The following is a 22,868-nucleotide window of genomic DNA, read 5'->3' on the forward strand; positions in this document are numbered from 1 at the left end:
AACCCCAACCCCCCCCCCCCCCCCCCAAAATTGTAATTTAACACACATTCTTTTCAGAGTTTTCTTTGAAATCTAATCGGAACCACAAACTTTTCCTTAATAACTTTTCTATATATTGCACAAGATAACATCATTAAACCACAGTGAAACAGAAGAGGGATTACTAACTTTCAAACAGTCATAGCTGTTCTTTTTTCTGTTCGTTATTATGAAGTTAAGCTTTGATTTGATTGAGATATGTTGTTTTTGGTTGGGTTTCTTTGCAGCCAAATTCAACCCATTTAATTAATCCATTTAAGTTCAAACTTACAGTTTTAAGTCATTCAAACAAGTCACTTTTTTAAATAAATGCACGTTAACCAGCTCATATTTAAATATTTATAAATATTTATTTAAATATAAATCTGTCATTTCCGTACTCTACACAATGCATACTTCTACTGCATTAGACTTCTGGAAAATACATCATATATAACTAACTATATAACTTTTTTTTAAACAAATCTCTTGATTTGAGTTGATTTTTTCATCCATAGACCAACAAACAGGAAACAAGTATTAGAATCCCTTGCTGATCAGACATATAATCACATATAAGTGAGCACAATTAATGTACATGCACTGTATAAAATAAATAAATAGTAATATAATTAATTAGACTTTACAGTAGATGGTTGCAAAACAATTACAGAAACAATAAACCAATTATTATTTAAATATATATAGTCATTATAATTATTGCAATTAAATTATAATATAAATAATAAATGCTCAAAAGATTAGACACAGCTATGTATCCCAACTGGCCTGTATATGTGTGCGTGGAGGTGAAAAAAGCTCTTCCACATAAAAAAAAGGTTGCCATTGGATACGTTCAAGGATAACGTTGAGAAGGACATCTTTTATCCTCAGAGAGTGGGCTGGGGCAATAACATCATAAAAATGACTACAAAGAGTGGTTTGAAGTATGCTCTGTAGAGGGGTGGATGCCATAACTGCAGTAAATGTACAGCATACGTGTACCTTTTTGTGTGACTTGTGTTTGTCTTCTTTCAGGTTCCAGGAGAAAGGAAACCTTGAGGTGCTGCTTTTCACCATCCAGAGTCGAATGAGGGCAAACAACCAGAGGGTCTACATGCCTAAAGAGGGAGCCCTGGTCGCGGATATCAACAGGGTGAGAAGGAGAATCAAGTTTTCTTTTCTTATCAATTAAACTTCTGATGTTTCTTGATTAAGTGATTAATCATTGTGTCTATAAAGTATCATAAAATAACAAAAAATAGCCCATCACAAATTGCAAAAAATCCCAAGGTAATATCTTCAAATAGCTTGTTTTGTCCACCCAACAGTTCAAAACCCAAAGATATTATATAATAATATATAAATATATATAATAACGCCGTCCCTTTAACTTTTTCAGTTGTATCAGCAAACATCTAACTTAGAAATGGAAAGTATCACATTGCTATGAACCCCCAAACTAGCAAAAACTGCAAACTCTCATAATCTATTTCATCATCGGTGTGCAGGCCTGGGAGCGTCTGGAGAGGGCGGAGCACGAGCGGGAGCGTGTCCTGAGAGATGAGCTGATCAGACAGGAGAAGCTGGAACAGATGGCGAGAAGATTCGACAGGAAGGCTGCCATGAGGGAGACCTGGCTGCTGGAGAACCAGAGACTAGTGGCTCAGGTAAAACATCAACAAAAACTACAAATGATGTTATTGTCTGATGTTTGCTCTGGGGTGTCTCTTGAAAAAGATCTTAATTAGACTGCCTAATTTAAAAAAAATGACATGTATACTATTACATAATCTTTTACAGTATTTGCATTTGTTAATTGACACAGCAGGTTGTTTGCACACCTGATCTTTGATGATGACAAGTAAACAGCAGAAACAGGTTGCAGTGAAAAAAGTTGTTTTTAGCACAAAAAGTTAGAAAAAACATTTATCTGTTTGTTAACAGAAAGGTAGATGTTAAAATGAGTGGAATAAGTACGCAAATCCTTAACTCAAAGGTTCCATGTGGAGTTCTTGACCTCTGGTGGCTACATGTAACTCTTTTTCTAGGATTGGTTCCTTGTGTTTAACTTGTGTGTGCGGCGTGGGTGACGCGATACACAATCCAATGGCTTCACATTAGTCCACTGACCTACAGGTGGTGGTAACGTGCCAAGAAAGGCAGCAATGCACCAGCAAAGGCAGGGATGTAAACAGTGCTGTATTTAAAATAGTGTATTTAAAACGTAGTTTTGGAAACGTTTAATGAGGAAGGACATGCATTCAGCAAACTTGCTAGAGCTCAGGGATACGCATGATGCATTTTAGTGAGAAGCACTGAATGTATTTATAACTTTTGTTGGATGGTCACTAACATCTAATAAACCAAGAGGTTTCTTATTACCTAAGACACTCTCCCTCTCCTCAGGATAACTTTGGTTATGACCTGCCAGCGGTGGAGGCGGCGAAGAAAAAGCATGACGCCATTGAGACGGACATTTCTGCGTATGAGGAACGTGTTCAGGCCTTGGTGGACATCTCACAGGAGCTGGAGTCTGAGCGATACCATGACACCAAACGGATTGATGTGCGAAAAGACAACATCCTGCGCCTGTGGGACTACTTGCAGGAGCTGCTGAAGGCTCGTAGGGGGCGTCTGGATAAGAACCTGACCCTGCAGAGGATTTTCCAGGAGATGCTGTACATTATCAGCTGGATGGATGACATGAAGGTAGGTACAGCACAGGAAGCAATATTCATCAAATAATAACAATTATTTTCTAGACAATAAACTGATCAGATTGTTGCCTACTCTCTCTGTAGGCTCGACTTCTGTCTCCTGACTTTGGAAAACACTTGCTGGAAGTGGAAGACTTGTTACAGAAACATGCTCTGTTAGAGAACGACATCGCTCTGCAGGCAGATAGAGTACAGAGCGCCAGTGCTGCTGCTCTTAAGTTTGCCAATGGAGATAGTAAGTGCAGTGGCTCATTATCCCCCTTGCCCCTGGTTTTATTAGGAATGAGTAAAATAAATAGATTGAAGGCCATGGACCTTGACCAGGGCCGGGTATTGAATCTATACTTTGTGAGCACCTTTACATATTCTTTGATCTGATATTTCCTACTATTTTATTTTCTCTAAGTTAATTAATTTAAAGTGTTCCTCAAATTAGGTATTGAGAGGGTATAATTTTAGTATCTGTACTGAAAAATGTCAACCAATCATACAAATCATAAATTTGTCATTTGGATCATGTGTTTGTTAAGACTTACAAATCAAACACTTACAGGAGACATGGTGGTCCAGTGGATAGCACTGTGGCCTCACAGTAAGTTCGGGTTCAAACACCGGTCGTCCCGGCCTGTGTGGTGTTTGCATGTTCTCCCCGTGTCTGCGTGGGTTTCCTCCGGGTGGCTCCACCATCGAAAACATGTTATGTATCTTCTTCTTAAAAATAAAATGTAATTTACACCTGCATTCAAAGTATTAAGTACAATTAATTCGAATTATCTTTCGTTTTAAACAAGCTACTGAATTTAAACTTATAAAAGCTTGACATTGGCTTAGTAGTCATAGTTGTACTCTTGTACAACAAATATCAAGTTTTTAACCCGGTACTTCATGTGTGGAGTTTGTTGTCCCCATGGTTGCTTAGGCTTTCTCCCATTGCATATTAGTTGATATTAGTAAATCAGGTGTGGCATGTATGAGTGTCTGTATGTGTTAACTCTATGATAATCTTGATCAGTATAATCAAGTGGTTGGCATCAAACAGAAGCCGGTCAAACATGATCAGTATAAGCTCTGCGCTGCACAGCGTTCATAATGAGACAACAGCATTCCAATACCCTGTGAAGAATTAAGTTAGTAGAGAACATGAAATTAGTAACTATATATCATGATTATACTGTCCTTTATATTTTCCCCAGGCTACAAGCCATGTGATCCCCAGGTGATCCGCGAAAGGGTGCAGCACCTGGACTTGTGCTACAAGGAGCTTTGTGCCCTGGCGGCCCAGCGAAGGGCTCGCTTGGAGCAGTCCCGCCGCTTCTGGAACTTCCTATGGGAGATGGCAGAGCTGGAGAGCTGGATTAGAGAGAAGGAGCACCTTTTCTCCTCCCTGGATTATGGCAAGGACCTGACGAGCGTGCTGGTGCTCCAGAGCAAACACAGTGCCTTCGAGGATGAGCTCGGAGCCCGCCGCGCCAACCTCGAACACGTCTTGGCTGAAGGAGAAAAGATGATCCAGGCCAAGCACTTTGGCTCCCCGAAGGTTCAGGAATCTATGGACGACATCAGGAGGCAATGGCAGCAGCTGGAGGAGCTGGCTGCGTTTCGGAAACAGAACCTCCAGGACACCCAGAGGTTCTTCCAGTTTCAGGGAGATGCTGATGAGCTCAAGGCCTGGCTACTGGATGCCAAGAGGCAGATGAGCAATGATGACGTGGGCCACGACGAGTACACCACCCAGCGGCTACTGAAAAAGCACAAGAACCTGAAGAATGAAGCAATCAAGAACGGAGCCACAATAGATGCTCTATCGAAACAGGCCAATGCACTGCCAGAAGAGCTACAAAACACCCCTGATATCCAGAGACGTCTGAAAGACATCAAGGACCTGTACATGGAGCTCATGTCTCTGGCTGACCTGAGACAGAAGAGGCTAGATGACACTATGGCCCTGTACACCATCTTCAGTGAAACAGATGCCTGCGAGCTCTGGATGGGACAGAAGGAGACGTGGTTGGTGGGTTTAGAGGTGCCTGAAAAGCTGGAGGATCTGGAAGTAGTACAGAATAGGTAAACCAAAATAAGCTATTATGCACTCACACTTTGTCCAGATTTAATAATAATTTAATAAAAAAAATCTGGAAATGATAGTTCTAGATTCTCTCTGAAGCAGCATCATTTATTTTCCAGCTATAGCATCCATGTGTTTATGCATCATGTACATTGTACAGTTTTTATTTTAACCAACACTTTCCTTTTTTTCAGGTTGAGCATTCTAGCTCAAGATATGGCAAATGTGCAGTCGAGAGTGGATGACGTCAACAAAACCGTGAAACAGCTTGAGGACGGCAGACACCCTCGCACCAAAGAGGTCAAAGAATGTCAGACGCGACTTAATAAGAGGTGCTTTAAATACATTTTCTATTCATTATTTGTGTCATAAATTTGACTGTTAAATTGTGCATCAGCATTTATAATTAATCAATTAGTGTGAAATACTGCAAATAACAAAAAAGATTCTTTTTTTATGTCTTCTCTTTGCCCTGAGGCAGACATAAGTTATAATATTAGGTAAAATTGAGAGTGTTGAATTTGTATACACTTACAATAAAACAAAGTTAATTAATTTAATACATTTACTTAAGTTTACAGTAAATAAATAATAAATTTTTTTAGGATCACTCACTGACTTGCTGATTATTATTATTTTCCCTGTAATTACAGTATTACAATAATCAGTAACATGGTTCTTTCTAGGAAACTTTAGGCCTTATAGGAAATTATTAGAAATAAAGCTTTAATAAATTTTGAGGTCTCTTGGTAGGATATGAATCATATGCTAAGATGACATTAAAGTGATTTAGACATTCAATAAATAATTTTGTTTCAGGTGGGAGGCCTTCAAAGCCATGGTGGAGGATAAGAAGAGGAAAGTGGATTCTGCTGTTAGTCTGCACAGCTACGGGCTGGAGTGTGACGAGACAGGGGCCTGGATCAGAGACAAGACACGGGTGATCGAGTCCACACAGGACTTGGGCAATGACCTGGCAGCCGTCATGACCATCCAGAGGAAACTCTTTGGCATGGAGAGAGATTTGGCTGCCATTGACACCAAGCTTACCTTCCTGAGGAAAGAGGCCGACCAGCTGGCTAAGGACCACCCGGAGAACGCGGATGACATCTTTGCCCGGAGGGGGGAGCTGGACGCGGCCTGGGACACGCTAAGAAAGACCCTGAAAGACAGAGAGGACTCTTTGGGCGAGGTCAGCAAGTTGCAGACCTTCCTCCAAGACATGGATGACTTCCAGTCCTGGCTTTTCAAGAGCCAGAAGGCTGTGGCGTCAGAAGAAATGCCCGCCACGCTGCCAGAGGCCGAGGAGCAGCTCAGCCTTCATGACGCTGTGCGTGAAGACATCAACAACCACGAGGAGGACTATCACCGTGTTAGGGACACCGGTGCCCAGGTCACCCAGGGTCAGGAGGATGATCCTCAGTACCAGCAGCTGGAGCAGAGGTTGAAGGGAATGGACCGTGGTTGGTATGAACTGCAGAAGATGTGGGATAGCCGCAAGAGCTTACTGGATCAGGGGCTGGGTTTCCAGCAGTTCATGAGGGATGGCAAGGCTGTACAGGCCATCCTCAACAACCAGGTACTGTACTGCAGTAATGCATGTAAATTAAGATTACGACTGTCTCAAAAATGTCTGGTCCTAAGTGGAAGAGTCATCAGCTTCTAAAGAGTTAGGGTTAGCTTTTTAATGAGCGCGTTAGTGATGCTACAAGTATTTAAAAGAATGTGGTATGGAAGAATGCAGCGTGGTCAGTTACCACACCGCATGTTTGTCAGATAATGTAGTCTGGTTGTGTGTCTCAAGCCGTGTCCTTTTTTTTTGTTGTTGCTTTGTCGCAGGAGTACACCTTGGCCCACATAGACAAGCCCGACACCTTGGCTGGGGCAGAAAAGGCTTTGAAGAAGCATGAGGACTTTGTGAGCACCATGGAAGCCAACGAGGACAAGATTGATGGCGCTCTGCAGGGCGGACAGCGGCTGGTGGACAGTAACAACCTGTACTCTGGGAAAGTTCAGGAGAAAATGGAATCAATCCGAGACAGGTCAGTCGTCAATATGATTTCAATTAAGTGTCGTCAAAAGGGCTGGTGAGTAATAGAAAGTTATGATAGATATGGTAGTACTTATGAGAAGTCTTTGACATGATTTGTAACCATGTATGGAAGCCCTTAGAGGCAAGTGAGGAAAAATATTCAGGTTATCCATTTTCCAAGTTTGATCGAAATTGTTTTCTCTCCTGAGTTTATGAATTAAGAACAGGTGAAAGGTTTTGCCAAGATAATCTTTCTAGGTTCCTTAAACTTTCTTTTTCATCCGTGAAACAAGGGGGAAAAAGTTATGGTGTGTTTTTTTTTTTTTTTTTGGTCAGGATCATTTAAAAAAAAAAATTATGTTGTAATACCGGTACTCATTTCAGCCAAAATAGGCTGAAGTAAACCCCAACCCAATGTTCTAAATAGGATTAAAAGCATTCATTTTTTCTTCCAAGTGAGTTTTAATTAGTCCATGCACTCTAAATACAAGGTACATAACTTTCTAACACACAGTGTACTATGTACTTTGTGTTTAGGCAAGGCAAGGCAAGTTTATTAGTATAGCACATTTCAACAACAAGGCAATTCAAAGTGCTTTACATTAAACATAAAAGCAACATAGGGAAATTGAAAAAATACACATTAAAATATAATTTTGGTGAAATAGAAAATGAAAACAGGATTAAAAAATAAATAAATAAATAATAAACAGGTTAAAACAGGACAGTAAAAGTTACAGTACAATCAGGGTTAAAAGAGTGCATGGAGAAATTAAAACTCACTGACTCACGGTTTATTGTAATGTATTATTCTAAGTGTTTTTGATTTTTTAGGTTCATTTTATTTATGTCAAATCTACAATATCTCCAGTAACATGTGAAATTAACCACAATCAAATATATTGATAACGCTTAAAAGGGATTCATATTGGAAATGTTGACCTGATGATGATGCGGCATGAAAAGTTGAGGGATAGCAAAGTCATTACAATTAATCCTGAGGGGAACATGAATGCGTTTGCCAAATTTCATGGCAATCCATCCAGTAGTTTCACTAAAAATGTGAAAAAAAAAATGTGAGGAAAAGTCAGGGGTCACCAAAGTCATTAAGATACGTCCTCTGGGCACCTCAAATATCTGTATAAATTAAAAGTCATGGCAATTAATCTCATAGTTATAATATATTATATATTATGAAATATATAGATAATTCAGCTTGGACCAAAGTGGTGGACCAACTGACAGACATTCTATCAAATGTTCAAACCACATGCAAATAAACAACTCTATTCTGAATTATACATATTGTTTCAGCTAACATATTATTCATAATCATCAATTATATTTTGAAAAGACACTCCAAAACGTGTCTCAGAAGGTGCTCAGTTTTGGTTCTGTACTGCAGTCATCTCGTATCTACTCTTAATCAACTTTAGAGACCGCTGGGTTTGTGAAAGTCCATTTAATGTGGTGTAGAAAAATAGATCTTTTCATTCTAACAAATTCTTCTTCAGAGTTTCAACCAGCTCAGCAGTGAAACAGCTTTCTTTTCACTGTATCATTAATGTCAAAAAGAGGCAGTAGAGAGGGCATGGGAGCTTTCCCATTAACTCCCACAATTGTGCTTGGTAGACAGGCGCCCGCAATAATGGATATTGATCTTTAAGTGAGAGCTATTCTTCACAGTGTAGCAGAGTAACGGACGACTGTTTTGGGTTACTGTGTCAGGTATTTTTTTGCGTGGAGGAGGAGCTCGTAACGATTCACTCTTCTTGGTCGTTGAGCGACGCATCCTGTTGTGTGATTGAGAGAGGTGGAGGAAGATATACTCGGTGTGGGGTTGTTTTTTAATGTACTTTTTATGGTTTTGTGTTTGACCTCCAGGCATAACACGAATAAAAGAAGAGCCCAGGAGGTGTCTGAACAGCTCAGAGACAACCGCGACCTGCAGCATTTCCTGCAAAACACTCAGGATGTGAGTTTACTGTTCACGTAATCATCAGTTAATTCATTATTTATTAGCAGGATTCACTCAGTCTTGCTTCGTTTACTAGAATAGTGGTACTTGATGAGACTTTCTTAGACTACATTTGTATCTTCCCTATTTAGGGATAGGGGTCCCATTTGGCTAATTGCTAAATGCTCTGTTTTCAAAAGATAAAGAAGTAAATCCTGCTCAAAGAAAGTCACCTCTGCACAAATTAAAAATGCTGATGTTTCCTTTGACTTTCCCAAGTTTTGTAACCGTGCGTGTTCGAGTCTTAGTTGTTAATTTGAATCTTTTTTGCTAATCCCTAATATTCACTCGTCCTCTCCACGCTTCAGCTGACTCTGTGGATCAACGAGAAGATGCTGACGGCTCAGGACACGTCGTACGATGAAGCCAGGAACCTCCACAGCAAATGGCTGAAACATCAGGCCTTCATGGCTGAGCTGGCCTCTAACAAGGACTGGCTCACTAAAGTAGACCAGGTTGGTAACGTTGCATATTTGCCTATGTACGTCTGTGTTTGTCTGTGTTTGTCTGTCAAATGCTTTTACACGTCAGAGAGAGCTGTAGGAGTATGTTGATACAATTTCAAATCAATATATCTAAAGAGTGACCGATTGTCTTCATTCTGGCCTTTAACACTAACTGATTTAATGCAGGGTTAAACCCATGATCTCAAAGTCAAAGTGAAAAAGCTTCTTTTCTACATCTTCTTTTTTTAAAGATATTTTTGGTGCATTTTCTGCCTTTATTAGATAGGACAGTGGATAGGGCGGAAAGTGGGAGAGAGATGGAGGGCAACATGCAGCAAAGGGCCACAGGCTGGGTTCAAACCCGGGCCACTGCAATAAGGACTCAGCCTTGGACATGGGGCTACTCTACCAACTGAGCTAACTGCGCCCCTTTTTTACCCTTTCTTGACCCTTTCTTGACTTATTCCTCCTTCATTAGCAACATCTTCTCTCTGTGTTTTTGTGTGGATACAGGAGGGTCAGGAGCTCATCCAGTCCAAGCCAGAGTTTGAGCCCATCGTGACGGAGCGTCTGGCCAAACTCCACGAGCTGTGGGACAAGCTGGAGTCCACAACCCAGGAGAAAGACCGGCTTCTGTTTGATGCCAACCGCTCCGAGCTTTTCGACCAGAGCCTGACCGATATGAAGAAGTGGCTCGGTGAGCTGCAGCAGCAGCTACAGGGCGGAGATGAGGAAGTCAAAGATCTGACTAATGCCAACATCCTGCTCAAGAAGCATAAGGTCTGTGTCTTTGCAGCATATACTGTATATATCCCAGATTTGTATGCTTATTGTGTCTGCAGTTCCTTTGGATACATGCACTTCTTAAATCGTATGTAGTTACATCTCACCACGGGAGTGAATACATTATAGCTTTAGCTTATGTGCTTTCTTAGGATTAACGAATGAGTGAGAACCTGGGCTGGATCTGTATTTTTGTTTTCTGTTGGCATATGAATGCAACAAACAAAAATGTGAAAAGCATGACATTTGTCAGACAGAATAACAAGAGCACCAAAAGTCTTTGATATTATATTACAATCACTGTTGCACTGGCAAAAGTTTCGTGAAATCAGTGGCTGAAAACAGTGGCTAAGCTCAGTTTCACACATAAACGGCAAGACAAAATAACGTTTGGTGGGTTTATCCTCCACTACATCCTGATTAGACTCTTGAAAGGCTATTTATCTTTTTCTCTAATCGGATCTCCCCGTGCCAGATGACAGAGAACCAGGTGCGTGATCGAGCGCGTGAGCTGGAGGAGCTCCAGGAGGCCGTCAGAAAGCATGGAGGAGGAAGGGATGACCAGCCGGAGCTAGAGGCCGAGCAGCAGGCCTTGCAGAGCGACTTCCAGCAGCTCCTCACGCCACTGGCCCAGCGCAAGGGCAAGCTGGAGGCGGCCAAAGCTGTCCATCAGTTCTACAGAGACCTGGCCGATGAGCTTGTAAGCATGGATCCAATTTCAGAGCTAAATTAAAGTGTCGAAACTCCCTGCTCTCGCAAAATGATTGATAGCACAAAATTAGAATAGTGAATGTTGGATGTTTAAAGGAGCTGGATTATTGTTGGCTTTTTGAATGACATCAAGATAACACCTTTTGGGACTTATATTTTTGAAATATTGAAGCCTGAACTTTAGAGGGTGTTTTTCCCACCAAATTCATAACTTATTAATTCGGAAATGAAGTTTTCAATTACAGTATATGCACTTAGTATGCAAGATAGTAAGACCTCCAGCTTTCTCCATGAAATTGACTCCCCAGGTGAATGTTGGCAAAAAGCTTTAATCCTTTATTGGTTTCACTGCCTAAATCCACTTTAATCAGGTAGAGGAGACAGCTTAAAGACGGATTTTTACTGTTTGAGATGTTGGAGACATTTTGTAAAGGGGTACAATTCTATATAAGAAAGATGGTCTTGACATTTTTGAATACTTTGTGTACATATGAGATCTGTAAACCTGTTTCTTAACAGAAACCAGTCCCTTCTATTTTATCTTGTCATTGTCATTATCTTCTTTTTTCTTCCTCTTCTCTCTCTCAGCTCTGGATTGAGGAGAGGATGCCTCTGGCAATGTCACAAGAGCATGGCCACAATCTTCAAACCGTACAAATGCTGCAGAAGAAGAACCAGGTAAGGGATTTGTCTGTAGAAGAAAGTTGTGGTTAGCTGCACTGTGTAGATCAGTACTTTTGGGCTTGATTGATCTGATATAATTTTTTTGATTCATTGCAAATCCTCAAGAGTGTTTTGCACTATTTTTGATTTAAAAAATTACTGAAACGTTTAACTGATTATCAGAATAGTTGCTGTTTAGTTCTCTGTGGAGATACCGAATACTGTGTGCAGTAAACATATTTTTATCTGTTATCTGTCAAGTGAGATTTTATATTTATTCTATGAAAGCAAAGAAAAAAATCATATCCTTGAATAAATTTTATTAAATTTACAAGATACTTCTTTTTCCGTATGTCACAACAGAATACATGAGTTGATAGAAAATGTGTGAACTGAACAATCAGTTGCAGAGTTTAGAGTTTCTTGGACACTATCATATTGTCTCCGGGGCGATGCTGTACCCTCACCGTCTCCTTCTCTGTCCATCAGACGTTGCAGAGGGAGATCGAGGGCCACCAGCCTCGCGTCGATGAAGTACTAGAACGAGGGAGGAGGATGGCGGCGGCTGCCAGCACAGAGGGCAGACCGGAGGCAGAGCGAATCGCGGACCAGCTGAGGGAGCTGGAGGAGGCGTGGGCCCGGCTGCAGGACGAGATGGCAAAGCGCAGGGAGAGGCTGAACAGCTCCATCTTGGCCCAGCAGTACTACAACGATGCAGATGAGGCTGAAGCCTGGATAGGGGAGCAGGAGCTTTACATGATCGCTGATGAAAAGGCCAAGGTGAGGAGCAGAGCAAGTGCAGCGCGTGACAGACAAGGAAGCGGGCTGATTAACTCGGGAAGTGGCCGCAGATGTCTGAAATGCAGATCTTATTATCTAAATCAAAACAAGGCATATCATATTGCACAAATAACAAGTGGCACTACATGCATTAACATGATTACATGGTTAGAGGTTTTCTTTAATTAAGTTGACACGCTTTTTATAAGTGGCACCCTCTACTGAGAGCTCATTTGGAGTATTTTGCTGTGCTTTGATGTGCACTCTCCTGTCCCTCTTTCCTGAGGCACAGGCTTCGTCTTCATCCTCCTCTTCTCTCCTCATCTCTCCAGGATGAGCAGAGTGCCATGTTGATGCTGAAGCGCCACATGATCCTTAAGCAAGCTGTGGATGACTATGCGGACTCCATTCAGAGTCTTGCTGACCGCGCCCAAAAAATGTTTGCTGAGGACCATCCTGACGGGTTTGTGCTTTGACAATAAACACACAGAAAAAAAAACTCCTTGTGAGGGAGTTAATTCACTCATGTTGTCCCAGTCAGTTGTGGTTTAGAGTGATATGAGAGATTAGCATGTCTAATGTGATAATTTCCTGTATCTTTAATCGTGCCTCATCTAGAGTAAACCTAAACCCTTTTTCTTGTTCTCTCCATGCTCCCTGCATCTCATTTCCTTACACCCTCTTCCTTTACCTTGTCTGCAGTGAGGAGATCATCAGGCGACAGGGTCAGGTGGATAAGCAGTATGCTGGGCTGAAGGAGCTGGCGGAAGACCGCAGGAAGAAGCTCGACCACACCTACCACCACTACCTGCTGAGCCGAGAGGTCGAGGATCTGGAACACTGGATCGCAGAGAGAGACGTGGTGGCTTCCTCTCAGGAGATGGGCCAGGACCTGGACCACGTCACGGTATTATTCGCACAAAAATATGCACACACATGCAATCAGACCTTATAAGGAAAAATGTACTTTGTAATGTAACTTTCTCTAGGACTAAGCCAACAGGCAAGAAACCTGGGTGTGTTCTTTAAGAACTAAACATCAGGACTGAGTTGACCAAATCTGCTTTTAATTGGCACCATTAAAAGTGTGCAGAATTACCTGCAATTTCAGTTTGCAATGTACCGACCGATGTAATGACAACTATCACTCATCATTACTTTGATTCTGAAGAAAATAAGCAGCGTTATATCGACATAGAGATAATGTATCCTTGGAAAGTGCAGGTCACATTGAATCTGAAAATGACTCAGAGTTTTAGATTCAAAATGCAGCAATCGGGCACTAAGGGTTTTGAGGTACCTTAATTGCCTCCATGAGCTGTGTGTCACAGTCACTGCTGATGAACTCTGCTGCTCAAGTGCTGGCCACCTTCATTGGTTACAGTGTCAGTTTTTGTATTGATTTTAAAAGTCTTTTACTTAATTAAAAGCCCTTCATGGTCATGCACCAGCCTTTTGTCTGACATGCTTGCAGTGTATGAACTAGGACAGCCCTTCAGTTCTTCTGGCACACGTTTTTTTTAGTTGTTCCAAAGTATAGGACACCGTAAACTCACAATCTACCTCTTTAGCCTGGTTTTTGATTAGAAAATTTTATGGCTACTTTCTGCTTTAGATGTTATTTTCTCTTATCAAACAGATATAGCTGTTTTTAATCTATTTTTATCTGTTCTATTGGTTTTATCATTTCATTTTTATTTCCTGAGGGGGCTACGGCTACAGTTGTCTTATTATGAGCTGGCTAGTACTTTGAATTGCACTGACCTGTATGAAAGTTGCTATACTAAAGTTTGATTGATTGATACAGTAGCAGTGCTCAAATACACATAAAACTGCATGTGGCTAGATTTTTATGTAATTTTTTCTCAGTTTTAGATAAAATAGGTACACTCACTGACTAGAATTTATACCTATAAGGGAACTGCAAAATCAAAACTGAGGAGCAAATGATAAAAACGTCTCATAATTAACAAGCGAAAACCACCAGAGGATAGTTTGTCTATTTTATGCTTTTGCTTCTTTTGGTGTAAAGTGATCACAGACCATCTGTTCTGATGAACCTTTGAGTATTCATGAGCAATCATTACATGATTTATTGGGTATTTAAGTTAAAACGAGTTATTATTTCACTTCAGCTGCTGAGGGATAAGTTCCGAGAGTTTGCGCGGGAGACAGGGATGGTGGGTCAGGAGCGAGTGGATTTCATCAACCAGACGATAGATGAGCTGATCGAAGCCGGCCACACTGAGGCAGCCACCATGGCAGAGTGGAAGGACGGCATCAATGAGAGCTGGGCTGATCTGCTGGAGCTCATCGACACTCGTGCTCAGCTTCTCACAACTTCTTACGAACTGCTCAAGTAAGGAAAACAGTATTTATGTACCAGACCACAAGCAGTAAGACTGACAGTAGTCAGGATTAATGCCACCAAGAGTCCTGTGATGCAACATAAGGTGTCCAAACAAGTGAGAATCATATTGATTTCTGGAGCAACTAATAATATCAAAGAAACTATCTGAATGCAATAACACTCTCACAAATAATTCTACTTGAACATGACAGCTTTACATTGATTATAGTAAGCAGGATGATACATGTGATGATAATACAAACAGAGCCAAAGAGACTGAGAGATCAATCCCTTTTTTAAAGGTACTTTGATGATGGGAAGGAACTTGTGACTCAGATCCACGAGAAGCAGAAAGAGCTGCCTGATGACGTGGGAGAGGACTTCAGTAAAGCCGAGTCCTTCCACAGAATGCACGCCGCCTTTGAGAGAGACATCACCGCTCTAGGCAAACAGGTACAACACAGGGGATCAGCCCTTTAACTCTGAGGGAACACAGCTGGTAGCGGCCAAGAGGCATACTTTGATGATTCATATCTAGAAGGTGGGGAGGGAGTGCTGCAATTGTGTAGGGCTTTCTCAAGGGGGAGAAATCATACATAAATGGTGGTCCAGTAGGTCTCTTAACCCCATTGCTCTGGGATTAACATCCAGTTAATATGATTTAAATAATGAAGCTGCAGTAATCTGTATTTTTAGGTTAACAATGAGTCAAATAAATATATGTAATCGGAAAGTGGTCAATCTTGGCAAAGAACCAACAGAGAATTATCACCCCACAATTTTTGTTTCTTTCAGCCGATTGTTTCAGTTTTACGGCGCACAACTTTAATGTTTTTGTACACACAATACAGCTGGTTTACAGCTTGTTGTTTCTATGGTAAAAATAAATCAATAAATACTACTTTAATTTAAATAAACTTAAGTTTGAGCATGGGAATTAGCTAAGTAAGTGGACCTTGAGTTAAGGAATATTTAATACATAGAATTAAATTTGTTCTGTAATTGGGAAACAAGGGTCAAAGCCTCAGTGCTCAGATAATGTACAAAATATTCCCTTCTCATTATAATGCCTGTAAATGAGAGAAATTATGTAACCATTTTCCTCTACAGAATTTACTCACAGAGTCTGAGCCAGTCTATGAAAATACTCTGCTGGTCTGATATTGTTTTCCACCCCAAAAATACAGCGTTAAAATGACATCTACTCCTTCTCCCTCATTAAAAAAATCTATGAATATGCAAATACTTTTCATTTTAAAAGTTTAAATACTTAACACAAGAAGTCTCGTACTTCACTTAGAAGTCTATTCTCAAGTGTATGTGCACTGGAAGTTTCAAATGTCCTTGTGTTACACTTGTGTATGTTGCATATTTGACTATGATTGGCTTCCAAACAAGTCGTGATGTCACCAAAATCCTGCTCATATGTGCATGTCTTAAACTGAGATTTAAAGTGAGCAGAGAGAAACATTCCTCTTTCAGCAGATGAATGCGAAAACAACCTTCTAGTGTCAAACTCTGCACATACATCATTAAGCACAGTGAAGGTCAAACATCAATGTAGAGTAACAGTAAGCAAAACCCATTTTTGAACAGAGGGAGAATTTTTATAAGTTACAGTGATTTGACTCTTGATTTTTTTCCAGGTTCAACAGTTCCAGGAGACGTCTTCACGGCTTCATGCTCAGTATGCAGGGGCCAGAGCGGACAACATCCAGGCAACAGAGCGAGAAGTGGTAGAAGCCTGGAAGGGCCTGCTGGACGCCTGCGACGGCCGCAGGGCACGACTGGTGGACACAGCTGAGAAGTTCCGCTTTTTCACCATGGTGCGAGACCTGACGGCCTGGATGGAGAGCATCATCCAGCAGATAGAGACTCAGGAGAAACCCAGGTGAGCACACCTTGGACAAGAACTTCACAGTAGATATCCATTCAGTAAATGTAATTCAGTAATTTCAGTTTAATATCAATTTCTGCAAATTCAATTGCAAGAGGAGGCATTTCTTCTTTTTAAAAGGGATAGCTGAAAAACAAACCTGAAACCCTGCTCTCTGCGTATGAATTTCACTTTGTATTCACATTAATTTCAATTGTCAACAAAAATTGACATTGGACAGATTAAAGGAAGTGCCCTTAGCTCATTTTTATTAAAGGGAAATCTGATTCAGACAGCTGAAAAACAAACCTGAAACCTTGCCCTTTGAGTATTAGAGTTTTACTTTTTATTCACATCAGTTTCAATGGTATGACGGCGTATTAGGGCCATTGTAGATAAAAAAATTATAAATAAATTATGGAGCAGAGGGAGGGGGGTAATATTCAGTGTAAAAACTCAGTATTTCCGAGATTAAAATAATAAAGTAAATTCAAGAGAAAACAACATGGATATTCTCTGAGATTAAAACGATTAAAAAGATTTTTTTTAAAAACTGGAGCTTTCATACAGTTAGGCAGATCTCAGAGGAAGAAGTATCTCATAAGACTGGTTTGTGAAAATAGCCTGTTGTTTTTAACATCTGCATCCCCGGCTTTTAAGTAAATACGAAGACTTTAATAACAATAACATCTGAAAATACTATTTCTGAGTTGTTATTTTTTAAATTTGATGACTTCAATCTATATATATATATATATATATATATATATCAATATATTGTCATACAATAGTCAACAACATGTTTTTTTGGTTGGTGTGAATAAAAATAGGCTCAAATAAAAAATAAAAACTTGATCTTTTACACTATATACTGTATAATTATAGTGGTAAATATGTATTATTTGTTATAACTTGTTATAACAGTACATATATGTGACATTAAGGTCATAATAACCTTAATGGTAAATATTTAGGTTATTAAAGGCAGTAAGTGATTTCTATATTGACCCATTCCAGAAAGAAGCTATAATTCTTTATTAATTTGGTTTATTTTACTAGTATGAATGTATATAGTACAGCTACAGTATTTTTTAAATAAAGGATGCTGTAAAGTTGCCAGAGCCTGGTCATTACAGTTGCAGTTCCAGTCCCTACCAACAGAGGTAGATAAACTTCATGTACTGTTATCACTTTAATTCCTTCCCTCCTCTATATTAGGGATGTCTCATCGGTGGAGCTCTTGCAGAAGTACCACCAGGGGATCCGCGCAGAGATTGAGGCCAGGGGAGTCAAATTCACCGACTGCGTAGACCTCGGCAAGGCCCTGCTGACACGGAAGCACCGAGACTCTGCTGAGGTAAGGCCTCAGCTTCTTTTCATCCTCAGCTGGGCCTCAAATTGCTGCTTTCATTAGATTTAATTACTTTTCTGGGAGTGATTGTTCTTGTCTGGCACAATGGAACCAATTGGATCGCCACGAAAGAAAAAATTCCACTCATCTTACACTCATCAGGGAGGCTATAAAGCAAACACTAATTAGAAATGGAAAAGCCAAAAGAATTTAAATGAGCAATTGACCCCGGCCTGAATTTAACGTGTGGTTAATTACTTCACAATACTAATTCTTCGAGGATAATAACAAGTCTTGGGGCTGAGTTGTTTAATATTGCTGATATGCAAATGTGACTGTATAACTGCTTGTGTCAGATCAAGGAGAAGCTGGTGCAGCTGACGGAGAAAAGGCAGGAGATGATGTTCAAGTGGGACGACAGATGGGACTGGCTGAGACTCTGTGAGTAAAACTACACTAACCTCCAACCTAAAAACATATCCTGTACATACATTATTCCTTCCACAAATCTGATGTGAAAGCACATGAAAGAGTGGCACACAGTGGCTTTTGTCCATCAAAACTCTCCAATATGCATCTTTTATTGCAGTTTCCAAAATCATCTGAGACAAAGACAAATGTATTGTATGATAATGTTTAATTCCTCCAGATAAACTTTGGAATCATATATTTACATTCAAATGTTTTCAGGTTTTTTAAACCTCCATATTTGGCCTGTAGAGATTTAAGTCTAGAGAAAATGTTGCTTTGTACAAGATAGACAACCACAGAAAAAGCTGTAAAAAAAAAACAAACACTCTTTCCAAAGTGTTCTCTTCACCATCTAAACGTGTTGTCACCTTCCAAAAATATCCTAACTTTCTAAAAATGTCCTCGCTTGGTAACTGTCTACACTTTCTAGAATGGCCTTACTTTCCAAAATATCTTCACCTTCTACAGATGTCCTCACTTTCCAAAATATCTTGCAATGTAATGCAATTCCCAGCCCCCAACCCTAACCTTAACATAACCTAAATCTAACTGCAACCATAAGTCCTGACTCTAAAATGTATTTGGTAACCAGCATTTTTTCCGCAAGTGGGAGGTGTGTCTAAATGTAGGCACGGAATAGTTCAAATCATGGCCTGCAACGACTTGAAGGTCTTTTTAAAATTCTGTTGCTGTAAGACAAAAACTACATTGTAAAAACTCTCATACGACCTTATGACCCATCTTTATTACTTCCAGTGCTGGAGGTGTGTCAGTTTGCACGGGATGCCTCGGTGGCGGAGGCCTGGCTGATCGCTCAGGAGCCCTATGTGACCAGTAAAGACCTGGGCTACACCGTGGACGAGGTCGAGAAACTCCTCAAGAGGCACGAGGCCTTCGAGAAATCCACCGCCACTTGGGAGGAGCGCTTCTCTGCACTGGAGCGCCTTACTACGGTAAGGAAAAGATAGTTAACAGTAATTTGATTAGAAAAACAAACAAAACATGAATAATTATAGCTGCTGAAAAACACAGACAAGACCACAAAATACTGTAGTCTTGTCAGAAATATCGACTGGGATCCATCCTGCCTACAGGCTTACACAACGACTTATTTAACATACTTAACACACAACAAATATTTAGTTAATGAAGATGATAGCCGCAATCTGTCATATAATGTTTCTAAATTGAAGCAAGTAATGGATTAGGTCCCGATCACTTCTCTATTGCAGCTGGAGTTGTTGGAGCTGAGGAAGCAGCAACAGGAGATGGAGCAGTCCATCAAAGAAGAGCAACGCTCAGACAAAGACAGCAGGTACACACATGCAGGCAGTCATATACTGTACATGCACCATTGCACCTATAAGCACAGATGTGCATACAAAAATTTGGTGATGCTCATCACAAAAAGTCCCCCTAAAGGGATAGAATGTCAAACAGATGTTTAAGAAAATTATTTAGCCAATTTAAAAAAACAAAATATATTTAAGATGCATCTTATTGACACAGTAACAACTGGGTTTAGGCCCGAAAGCCACAGGCAGGCAGAGAAAGTATTGAGAAAAGCACAACCACAATGTTTTTGTCTTTTTATGGGATTTCTTGACAGTAACAAAAATACAGGATATTGCGAGCCATATCCCTTAAAACTTCAATGCCAGCATACAGTTTCTCTCACGCTTTCACTACACACAAACACATTGTTCTTCACCCGCTGCTCTTAAAAGTCTCTCATGCAGACATCATGCTGTCCTCTTTCCTTCAGGAGAGATGACACCGGCTTCGTAGAAGAGTCTTCACAGCTTTACACCATTGAGGAACAGTCTCTGGTTAGTAACTACACTCACTCAGGCCTCTGTACTTTATCGTGTCGTGACCTCTGTTTAAGCATACTGAAATTTTTAAAAAGAAAATTAGCTTCTCTTCTGGGCTATTTTCTTACTAATGCCTGCATTTCAAAGAGCTCCTTGACTTTCTTATTCTAAAACAAACTACATTTAACTCTGTTGAGAACCCTCGTTGAGTACTTGTAAAACTAATCACGGATGAATAAATCAAGGGCACACTCTACTCTCCTATCCCCTCCAAACTTGCAGGTTGATTTATACATGATTTTCCTCCTGTCTCATCCAGTTTCTTTCTGTCTGTGTTGGTTTCTGTCTATTTTTTTTCTTCTTCAGTCTGGTTCTCATGCAGTTGAGCGCAGTTCAGGTCTGCTGGAGGGGACAGTGGGTGACTCCACAGTGCCCGTGGTATCAGAAATGAAAGAGAGTGGTTCTCTGGAGCTCGAGCCCTCAGTCTCAGTAGCGACCCCGACAGAACCAGAGAGGGCTGCCACCATGCCCATGGAGGCCCTCAGATCCCAGACTGTGCTGAAGGAGGGCATGCTGGGCCGCAAACACGATGTGGAGGGCTCGGGGAAGAAGGTTTCACCTAGGTAGATAACAGGAAAAAGGACCTCGTCTATTCATCACATCTATTAGCACACTTGAAAAATTGCTTACCGTCTTCCACCCATCATAGTGAACATCAAGTCTGCATTTATTTTATCATCATTTTCTAAGTTACCTCACAGCACTCTTGACTTTTTTAAAATCAATATGCACCTAAACAGCAAAACCACACAGCAAAAAGTAATGCAGAGTTAATTTTTTTGTGATGGATTAAACACCTGTATGGCATACATTCAAACCATGCAAGTTATACTGCAAAAATGTAAAGAAGGCCTATATATGATTTGTATTTATGGAGCTAGAGCTTACACACATATAGGTATAGACCAGTGATTCAAAACCAGGGGTACTTCTGGGGTTACCAGGGGGTACGTGGAAAAATTGTGAAGCTCAGCTAATTTGAAAAAATTGTGATTTCAATATATATCCACAGATTTGTCATCACACAAAAAAGATTACAAATTTGTGTCATGCTGATCTTTATAGTTATGGTCACAATAACTTACCAACAATGGTGGCCTCCACTTTTGAACAACCCGAATCAACTGTAAGTTGATTATGACTGCAGAAAGACTAGTTGGAAAAATAAAAGCTAAAAGTAAAGATAGTGTAAATGGTTGAAACATCAAGTTTCTATCATTCTAAATGGCAGTAGTACAAAACAAGTTGGCCAAAACCTCTAAAAAATACCATTGAACAATACCATAAAGCCATCCCATGATATAGGGGTATTTAGGGCCACCTGATAGGGCTGTGAGGGTACGTTGGACAAAAAAGGTTGGGAACCAAAGGTGAAGTTATAGTTAACATTCACTTATAGTTTGTGGTGACAGTTAGAGAAAATCACTGCACCCGGCCATGCAAAAATGCAAGTAGTTTGTATTTTAGAGAGATTTGAAATTTTAGACATGCACAGCTCAACAAGGAGCTAATTTAAATCTTACAGTGGCATACAGTATGTAGATGCTGTACATTCATAGCTGACAAACATGACTTTTTCAGTGGTCTTTGTGCACATACATCAGCAATTCCAGAAAATACCCTTACCTCATGACAGCAGAGGATCTGGCTGGGTTCTTCAGCGAAGTGAGCTGAGAAGTGAGCTGCGCCAACTGCTTTCCTTATTTCTAATTAGCTGAATTAAGTCTTAATGGAGTGGTGATGTTGTTGTGGCTCTTGTTAATTGGGATTAAATAAAATTGATTCTACATTATTGCCAGAAATGAGCTACCTACAATGATCAATATTTAACCCCTTCATTTCCTACCCCTTCCTCTCCCTGTCAGGTCATGGAACAACTTGTACTGTGTGCTGAAGCCGGGCCAGCTCTCAGCCTATAAGGATGCCAAGAGTTTTAGCCATGGGGTGACGTATCACGGCGAGGACCCCTTGTCCCTCAGCAACGCCAGTTGGGAGATTCTCACAAACTACAAGAAAAAGAAGCACGTCTCCAAACTACGGTGAGAATCCTTCAGGTTTTGAGAAATGTCTCACTATTAAAACAAATAGTTTGAAATTTTGAAAAATAAGCTTATTTGCTTTCTTGCCTAGAGTTAGATGAGACGATCAAGTGTGGTTTTATGGGGCATTATGTGAATTTCTTTTTTATTTTGTGTAGGAGAGATCCTATATAAATAAAGTTTATTATCATTGTTGGCTGGGTGCAGTGACTTCTTCTAACTTCATCACTGTTTCCAAGTGACCAGTGGAGATTCCAGGAAGTCACTGCTCCCAGCCAAGAAATAATAACCCCCCATAAAACCACAACCTGTTGTTTTTGGTTTCTGTATGGATTAAACAGATGAGATATAACAATTCAAATAGTGAGCTTTAGGGGGGCTGGTAGGTGGATTTTTTAACCTTTGGACAGAGCCAAACTAGCTGTTTTCCCCTGTTTTAGGTATGTAGGCTAAGCTAAGCTAACAGCACTAACTTTGCTAATAACTGCTGAGAGATGCCTGCTGCCTGTGTGAAAAAAGAAGTACCACATTTGTTTCAAATGTTTAGAAAGTTAGATAGATCTCAGTTGCTTATAGTACTGAAACTGAGGAAACTAGTATATTACTACTCTTTATTTTACTCTAATGGTAAAAATACATAAAACAACCATTTAATAAATTTTAACTTCACTT

At 40.3% G+C, this 22,868-nt stretch overlaps 1 protein-coding gene across 4 annotated transcripts in view; it reads left to right on the plus strand.

Annotated features, from left to right (window-relative positions):
- Positions 1-22,868, plus strand: part of sptb (spectrin, beta, erythrocytic) — a 48,910-nt gene that overhangs the window by 22,420 nt on the left and 3,622 nt on the right. For all 4 annotated transcript variants that reach the window (XM_046061734.1, XM_046061735.1, XM_046061736.1 and 1 more), the window contains 26 exons: positions 1,057-1,174; positions 1,530-1,688; positions 2,428-2,730; positions 2,823-2,973; positions 3,932-4,802; positions 4,998-5,135; positions 5,623-6,382; positions 6,643-6,845; positions 8,720-8,810; positions 9,161-9,307; positions 9,812-10,078; positions 10,557-10,781; positions 11,381-11,470; positions 11,945-12,235; positions 12,568-12,698; positions 12,938-13,142; positions 14,371-14,594; positions 14,888-15,038; positions 16,232-16,476; positions 17,680-17,818; positions 18,169-18,253; positions 19,040-19,236; positions 19,516-19,598; positions 20,049-20,112; positions 20,464-20,720; positions 22,023-22,196. In XM_046061734.1, the coding sequence (XP_045917690.1) occupies positions 1,057-1,174; positions 1,530-1,688; positions 2,428-2,730; positions 2,823-2,973; positions 3,932-4,802; positions 4,998-5,135; positions 5,623-6,382; positions 6,643-6,845; positions 8,720-8,810; positions 9,161-9,307; positions 9,812-10,078; positions 10,557-10,781; positions 11,381-11,470; positions 11,945-12,235; positions 12,568-12,698; positions 12,938-13,142; positions 14,371-14,594; positions 14,888-15,038; positions 16,232-16,476; positions 17,680-17,818; positions 18,169-18,253; positions 19,040-19,236; positions 19,516-19,598; positions 20,049-20,112; positions 20,464-20,720; positions 22,023-22,196 (5,769 nt within the window). The remainder of the gene's footprint in view (positions 1-1,056; positions 1,175-1,529; positions 1,689-2,427; positions 2,731-2,822; positions 2,974-3,931; positions 4,803-4,997; positions 5,136-5,622; positions 6,383-6,642; positions 6,846-8,719; positions 8,811-9,160; positions 9,308-9,811; positions 10,079-10,556; positions 10,782-11,380; positions 11,471-11,944; positions 12,236-12,567; positions 12,699-12,937; positions 13,143-14,370; positions 14,595-14,887; positions 15,039-16,231; positions 16,477-17,679; positions 17,819-18,168; positions 18,254-19,039; positions 19,237-19,515; positions 19,599-20,048; positions 20,113-20,463; positions 20,721-22,022; positions 22,197-22,868) is intronic.

This window comes from Micropterus dolomieu, linkage group LG11 (assembly GCF_021292245.1).
Source record: "Micropterus dolomieu isolate WLL.071019.BEF.003 ecotype Adirondacks linkage group LG11, ASM2129224v1, whole genome shotgun sequence".
Taxonomy (NCBI): domain Eukaryota; kingdom Metazoa; phylum Chordata; class Actinopteri; order Centrarchiformes; family Centrarchidae; genus Micropterus; species Micropterus dolomieu.